The sequence below is a fragment of the Primulina eburnea genome, chromosome 12 (genome assembly GCF_022965805.1).
Source record: "Primulina eburnea isolate SZY01 chromosome 12, ASM2296580v1, whole genome shotgun sequence".
Lineage (NCBI taxonomy): Eukaryota > Viridiplantae > Streptophyta > Magnoliopsida > Lamiales > Gesneriaceae > Primulina > Primulina eburnea.
Genome location: NC_133112.1, coordinates 9,500,925 through 9,508,870, shown reverse-complemented (window position 1 = coordinate 9,508,870; position 7,946 = coordinate 9,500,925). Strand labels below are relative to the sequence as shown.

The 7,946-nt window shown below is 36.2% G+C and overlaps 1 protein-coding gene across 3 annotated transcripts; it reads right to left on the bottom strand.

Annotated features, from left to right (window-relative positions):
- Positions 1-5,324: 5,324 nt before the first annotated feature.
- LOC140807942 (mitochondrial import inner membrane translocase subunit TIM17-2-like) lies at positions 5,325-7,838 on the bottom strand. Of its 3 annotated transcripts, XM_073164904.1 has the most exons (4): positions 7,727-7,792; positions 7,329-7,521; positions 6,006-6,751; positions 5,325-5,824 (listed from the first exon to the last, which is right to left on the bottom strand). In XM_073164904.1, the coding sequence occupies exon 3, from the start codon at positions 6,696-6,698 to the stop codon at positions 6,024-6,026; it is 675 nt and encodes a 224-aa protein (XP_073021005.1). In that variant the 5' UTR covers positions 6,699-6,751; positions 7,329-7,521; positions 7,727-7,792; the 3' UTR covers positions 5,325-5,824; positions 6,006-6,023. The 3 variants fall into 3 exon arrangements, with proteins under 3 accessions (XP_073021005.1, XP_073021002.1, XP_073021004.1); XM_073164901.1 differs by lacking the exon at positions 7,329-7,521 and having other exon boundaries at positions 7,727-7,838; XM_073164903.1 differs by lacking the exon at positions 7,727-7,792 and having other exon boundaries at positions 7,329-7,595.
- Between the last annotated feature and the right edge of the window lie 108 nt (positions 7,839-7,946).

Genomic DNA, 7,946 nt, shown 5'->3' with positions numbered 1-7,946 from the left:
CGAAGTAATCATTCGTTAAGAAAGCTGATTAAAACTTTTAGCTTGTGTAGATTGATTAACTAAAATAAGGGGATCAGTTCTTACTTGTATCAGTTCAGTTATGGTGAGAACTGAACTGATATCAGTTAAACTGATCAAATCAGTTTTAAAACAATAGTTAAATAGTTAGGAACACAAGATATGTTTATGAATGTTCGGAGATTTCAACTGCTCCTATGTCACCACTTCTACCACTTCGGGTAGGATCCACTAGAAGACTTTGATTTATAAAAAATCTTGTAAACTCACTTAGTTTAGGACTTACACTACTACCTAACTGAACTCTTATTCTATATTGGAGGCAACACCTTTTCAAATCAACACTTGTTTAACGTCTATGTGTCAAAGACTACATACACAAGTTTATTGTCTTTGTGCAAGACTCTCTCATCTTTTCAATACGCTCTATTCTCTGTGTATATGTGAGTGATGGTGTGTGTGCTTATGTGAGAACTGATATATGAATACAACACGAAAGTGTTCTCACACACTGAGGAAATTGAGCTTCTAAACTAAGCTGGTAAAACGTTGAAATGTTCCCTCAAGTCTGGGCTGGTTGCTTCTTGTAAGCTGATATGCACACTTTTTATTCCACACCCTTTTATTTCCACACACTTTCTTTTTGTTCTTCACACTTGTTAATGGTCTTGATCTTGTATTTATAGAGACAATGTGACCTACATCAAGACTCATCAAATGTGCTTGTTGCAATTTTAATCCGTTCCTCGAAATTTGTGTCTTGTCTTTTCTGACAAGCCGTTCTGGAACGTTCTGACTTTAAGCTCTACTGCAACGTTCATTAATGTCCTTTGATCGGACAATTGCTTTTATAACATTGTGCACAACAGGATTCTACTTAGATAAGCTTGTCGTGTTCTAAAAACTGGTCGGCTTCTAGCCGATGCTTTGAACTGGTCTTGAACTGGTGTGGTGAAATCAGTTGGCTCGTCAGCTGAACTGATTTCACTGATTCAGTTGAACTGATCAGCTGAGATCTTGATCAGTTGAACTCTTCATCAGCTGGCCAAGCTTCTGAAGATCTTCTGTTGAACTACATATCAGCTGAACAATTAGTTGAACTGTTCTTTGATATATCAGTTGGGCTGGTTCAGTTCGGTCAATCAGTTGATACTTTCAGTTTGCGTCTCGATAGATTCAGTTTTGGCTCGATAACTTTCTGCAACTTAGGTAAATTTGTTGGAAACAAAACAAAAAGTTTTGTTAACATCAAAATCAAGATTGCGAACATGAAATGTTCCAACAATCTCCCACTTTTTGATGGTCACAAAACTTGAGCAATTGAAGCGATTAAAATAAAATATTTAAACATTTAACAATTCTTTCCCATTGTGAGAATAAAAAATATATAAAACACTTAAGCGAATAAAAAGAAATTTTCAGTTCGAGGGATAACATATTTAAAAACAATTTAAAACTCCCCTTCAAGAACTGAATTAAAAACTCCCTCTTAAAAATATCATTTACGCGATTAAAGAAGTTTTTAGCATATTTTAACATTCAAGTAGTTTAGGCAACAAATATGAAGATAGAATTTCAGTTACATAGCAACTAACTGAATAAACATGATGTTTATTTAATCAAATATGCGTCCCTTGTATCATATATTTAAACACATCGATATGTGTAAGGGAAATTGCTACTACAATAACAAATTTTAAACAACATCAAATATTGGTTCGTTTACACATAATAGAACTGGATATACCAATAAATGATTGCCTTGAACACTTGAAATGCTGCATCGATCTTGAGTTTCTTAGCCAGAAGAACAACTAATTGCCTTCAACTTGATCTCTATGCTGGCTAACTGGTCTTAGCTGATGCAAACTGGACTCAACCGATTCTGAACCGCATTGATCATCTACTTTGATCTGATATGGCAATGAAACGGGTGTATACTGCTGATGATTAAGCTCCTAATCATCCAACATTTCAGCTGGTAGTCGGATTTCGTCTGTTGATCAGTTGAACTGGTAAGCTGGCAACTGAAATCTGATCTGCTGAACAGTTTAGCTATCCTGCTGTCACTCTGAATTAAAAGCCCTGCAAGCTACTAAAACAACAAAAATTACGTAGTCGAGAGAAGTGGCTACAATGTTAGTTGCAGATCCAAAGATCTTTTCTCTTACCACGACAAACTCATATAAAATTTTTAAGAGGATTTTGAATGACATTTTAAATATAATTTTGAAATATATTTTAAAATATCAGTTTTCAAATGTTATTTTTAGAACAGCTATCTCTGATACCAATTGATGGGACCGGTTCTAGGCACCTGCGAGGGTGTTTCAAACACAATATTCTCAATGAGCTACAATAACTCATGTTCTAAGAATGTAAACACAAATGAATTAAATCAAGTTTGGTTTTAAACCAAGAGGAAAATACTCTAAGTAATCATTCATTAATAAAGCTGATTAGTTTAAATATTTTAGCTTGTGCCAACTGATTAAGTGAAATAAGGGGGATTGGTTCTACCTTGTATCAGTTCAGTTATGGTGAGAACTGAATTGATATCAACGAAATTGATCAAAATTGTTTTAAAACAATAGTTAAACAGTTAGGAACACAAAATATGTCTATAGATGTTCGGAGACTTCAACTCTTCTTACGTCACCTCTTCTATCACCTCGGGTAGGATCCACTAGAAGACTTTGATTTACACAACACCTTGTACAAACCCACTCAGCTTAGGACTTACACTACTGTCTAACTGAACTCCTAGTCTAGACTGAAGACAGTACCTTTCCAGCCAACACTTATTTAACGTCTATGTGTCAAAGACTACATACATAAGTTTATTGTCTTTGTGCAGGACTCACTCAGCTTTTCAATACGCTCTATTATCTATGTATATGTGAGTGATGGTGTGTGCGTATGTGAGAACTGATATGAAACTAAATCTCGAAGTGCACATTTTTATTTCAAAAATAATTGAAGGCATGCATGCGGTATCTACCTCAACCACATATTTTAAAAATAAAAAGTATTCGCTATCGAGTACCAGTATTGCAATTTTTAAAAGAACTCAAATAAGCAACATACAAATCTTGTCAAACCATAAACATATAAATAATAAAATGTAAGAAAATATCCATGATCTCTCCTAACTCATAAACATGATGTGTGGAAAAATAAGGTCCTCGGGTTAGCGTGCGTGCATCCAGCCTGCTTACTCAGTCTTCGACACCTCCAATCTCCTCATCGATATGTTCACCTGCATCAATCATGCCTAGTGAGTTTAAAGACTCAGCAAACCAAAATCGTTATAACAAATACATATACATAACATACAACAGTAAAACATACTGTACTTAAAATAAACTTCACGATCGTAAAAAAGTGAACATAAACGTAACATAAACATAAGCTGATAAGCATGTCAAAAACATGCATCAACATATCAACATATACGTATTAATTTCCTTTATTGAATTCTGTTCATAAACTGTGACTTTCGTATCATTGTATTATTCGATGGATCCATCAACGTATAATCGCGGTACACGACGACGGGGACATCAGCGACAATATTACCCATCCACTGAGCTTTGGCCTTACATGTCATCATATTATCGTATCATCGTATTTAGTCTCACAACCAACTTCATTCCTTCAAAACATGTCATCATATTCATCACTTATAAAAATCATGCATATACGTAAATTTCTTAAAATCAAGCATGTAGCGTAATTTTCATATTTCCATAAAATGTCATATACGTGATATCATAAATATTTAAAACATGTCAAATTGTGATTAGGGCGCCGCCAGGACCTCTAACTCGACCTTAAGTGCAAATGACCATTTTGCCCCTAGAAACTCTAATTGACCATTTTACCCCTGAACCTTTAAATTTCGACCCGAAGCCAACCAAACTCCTAAGAACACCTCAAAACATATTAAAATGGCATAACAACGTACCAATAAGTCCCAATAGATGTGACAAAACTTACTTTACTCTGATATTCATTTGGCAAGGGATTTTGGTGGTATCCTTGGCAAGCATGCAAAAACACAGAATCTAGTGCTCGATCATGGAGTCGACCAACTGGTCTATCCGGGGCAAAGAGAAACAATATTTAAGACATGCTTTACTTAGGTCACGGAATTGATGCACATGCGCCATTTTTCCGAGGACTTATGTACAAGTTGAAAAATATACTTCCTGAATGTGTCCAGCCTTCATCAATTCTTGAAGTTGTTCTTGTATGTTGCGTTTTTTTCTTGCCCAAAACGCCACTTCTTTTGGATGATGTGTTGGAACTCGCTCAAGACATTCAACTTATGTTCCATCAGTTCTCTTCAGACGTCGATGAGGTCGGCTTCGGACCAAGTAAAAACTTATTTGTTTTTATGTAAGCATTCTAACAGCAGACTCCTCAAGGGATCTTCCAGTGTGATAGGATTAGGGGTGAGGGTTCGAACTGACCAAATCGAATTAGCTATAACCGAACCGAAACGAAATATTTATCCATAACCGAACCGACCGATTAATTTTTACAACCGATGAAAACCGAACCAAATTAAAATCGGTTAATTCGATCGGTAACCGAATATTAACTGATTAGCTTTAAAAGATTGTGATTTAACTTTAATTATATATGTAATTTTTCTTGAATACTACTGTCTACACAAATGCATAAAAATATAAAATCATACACATAACAAATGCATAAGTTTTGTTTGAATACAATTAATACATGTTTTTTTTTATAAAATAACATAACATGGGCGGGCATCGTCTCGACCGATGACTAGAGATGAGTGGGCGGCACATGAACTCAATAGCGGATAAGAGAGAAGTGAAAACGAGAAAGCCAAGGTATTTAAAATTATATTAGAATTAAGGTTGATTTTAAAATTAAAAATTTAAATATATATATAAAAAAATTGATAAATAATAAAAAAAACTTATTAAATAATAGTATTTATTATATCGATTAATTTGGTTAACCGATTTCAAAATTTTGAAAACCGTAACCGAACCGAATTAACTGATATAACCGAATTTTTTAATTTGAAAACCGAATTTCCGAAATAACTGAACCGAATTTTTCGAATTGACTCGATTTGGTCGATTAATTCGGTTTAACCCAAATCTTGCTCACCCCTAGATAGGATCGGTTGGTAGGTGAAAGGATGTTTAGAAGGTGAGTTGAATAAATACTTTACAATTTTACCTCATTTTCAAATAATAAGTCAGTTTAGTGATAAACTGAACTCGGGAATCTAGTTATGTCAATGTCAATCAGTTAACTAATGAAAATGCAGAAATAAACTGAATGACAGATAGACTAAAACTGAAATTCCAATATTTGCCTATTACAGTAATTTCACCATCTAATCTATTATTACAGTATTTGCCTATTAAATTGTTAAATTTTTTAAATAAGAAAACGAGTATCACAAGATATTGAATTATCAAAGTGTGCGAGAATTTCAATGATGATATAAAGTGCCATCGAGCCAAATAACCAACCACCGGAAGTGTAGGCCTTCAAAAATTCTTCAGGAGCTTGAAGTTATCTCACCGATTAATATGATAGTTCTAATATATCAAGATAAGATGCGTTCAAACCTTGCTCCCACACACTCAAGAAAATCTCAAGTAAATTGGTTCAGTTTCAGTTCTCCTAAGACATATCAAACCAGCTACATAAGTGATGAAGCTTCTATAACTTATAATACATTTTCTCCTTCCTTCAACCAATTCCCGGACAAAATGTCGCCTACCAGAGGTGAAAGACAAGCAGCAACTACCTGGGTAAACACAAAAAGATGATTGCATATTTCAACAAATTGGAGCATCGATCATCCTATCTTCGAACTCCATCACTCGACACACAATGAAATAAGTCGACTCAAGCAGGCAACCATAAGACATATCTCCGGAGTACCTTGTTACAGATGTAAAACACAATAAATGAACAGACCGACTTACCAGAAAATGGCTCTAGAATTATTTGTAATCAAATGATGGTGGGGTTGGGGCATCAAAACTCTCCAAGATCTTTGTCTTGCTTTCATCACTAGTACTTTTCTCCTCCTTGCCACCGCCGAAAAGGCCTCCTAACCATGAAGAAGATGAAGATGACGAAGATCCACCTCCCAAGCTCTCAATATTTGCAGGAGCTTGACCAGGAATTTGTCCCATTGGATATCCAGGCACACCAGGAACATTTGGTAGTGGCTCCTCCATTGGTGGGAGATTCTGAGGAGCACTCATGATTTTATTTAACATGATTCCAGCTCCCTCAATCAGAGCAAGTAAGACACCACCAAACATAGCTGATCGTGAAGCAGCACCTAATCCCTGACGCATCTGTAGAAATCCTCCTGTTGCAGCACCAGCAATGATCGAGTTCCAAGGATCCTCTTTCTGGCGGAGGTAGACCATTGTGCAATCAAATGTAGAAAAGAGTCCACCCCAAACAGCGAAACTACCACCAATGCGAGGTGCATTCATTCGAACCGCTTGAGTTCCACCAATAAGACGCTCACCTTTAGGGGAGTTGTAGATGCCCTTCAAGAAATGGAAAGCTGAACCACCAACAGCACCCATGCCAAATGCTCCCCCAACATCATCAAGGATACGATCAGGGCAAGGTTCTCGTGATGTTTCTGGCGTCCCCATGGATCACTCACAAGGTGAAGTCGAAAGGAATTGACGGATACAGCTCAGGCTACCTGCAGAGAAAGCAAACGTGCTATGAAGCGTTTGATGGATCTTGATCTTTACCTTGCTACCGTTTAACACACACTCTTGAGCAGTCAATACAAATCTTTAGCAAACGCCTATAAAATTTTAACTAGTAGGATGATGAACATACGGGTAAGAAAGCTAAAATCAGGAAAAACAAGTCTTCAAGATTATTCGTGACTCCAACTTCCATAATAATTGATTAATCCACCACCACCGAAAGACTTTCTTGTAAAATGGAGACCTTTAGTCTATACCAAGCAAAAAAATAACACAAAACTAAGTAAATCAAAACAGAAGTAATTTACTGCAGCATCTCACAAGGGTTTTCTAACTCTTTATGGTTTTTCAACACTTTCGCTTCTGTTAGATTTATGACAACAAATCCTTGGATCAAGGTAGTTTTTTAGCACCAATGAAGAAAAAATACAGAGAGAGTTGTTTAGCATATCAGCAGACGTATCACTGATTTTGCCGTTAATCCATCATGATAGGATTTTCAACATTTGCCACATCCAATTCTAGATCGTTCTGCACGTTGGTCAACCTGAAAAATGTACGTACCCAATGGAACCCAGAAGTTTAATCGATGACATATTCTGGATTTTTTTTTACTAATTTTATCCATTTGAGAGGGATGGAAAGCAGCTGGTCCACTCCAGTATGGATCCCTAAGACGTCCAAGTAAGAAATTTATAATCTTACAAAAGGGGGAAGCAAGTTCCAACAGTAACCTAGCCAAATAATTATACAGAATCTGGAATTTCGCATAAAGCATAAAAAAATTTATCAGCCATCCACTCTCTGATTATTATCGTCAATAAACGCAGCAATTAACATAAAAAAAACGCTAAAATCTGAGATCGAGTCATGAAACACACAATCAATCAAAATCGGCCACAGACTACGGAACGAGAACACAATAGCGAACGAAAATCTTCGAAACAAAAAACAGCTCTCACCTTGAATTCTCGGTGGCTGCTGCTTCTTGTGTAGAAGGAACGGGTCACGCCTACTTAAAACAATTGGGCAATATCGAAGCCCATAATGTTGGGTTGGGCCAAAATATATTACAGGCTTTAAACAGAGGTCAAACCAATGGATTGGCGTAAAATGGCCCATGGGCCCGCCACACCCGAAATATACCCAATTTCAGGAGAGAGAGAGAGAGAAGCATTGCTT

Bases quoted from the DNA above. Each gene is read 5' to 3' on its own strand.
- LOC140807942 (XM_073164901.1), bottom strand. From the start codon at position 6,698: ATGGGGACGCCAGAAACATCACGAGAACCTTGCCCTGATCGTATCCTT.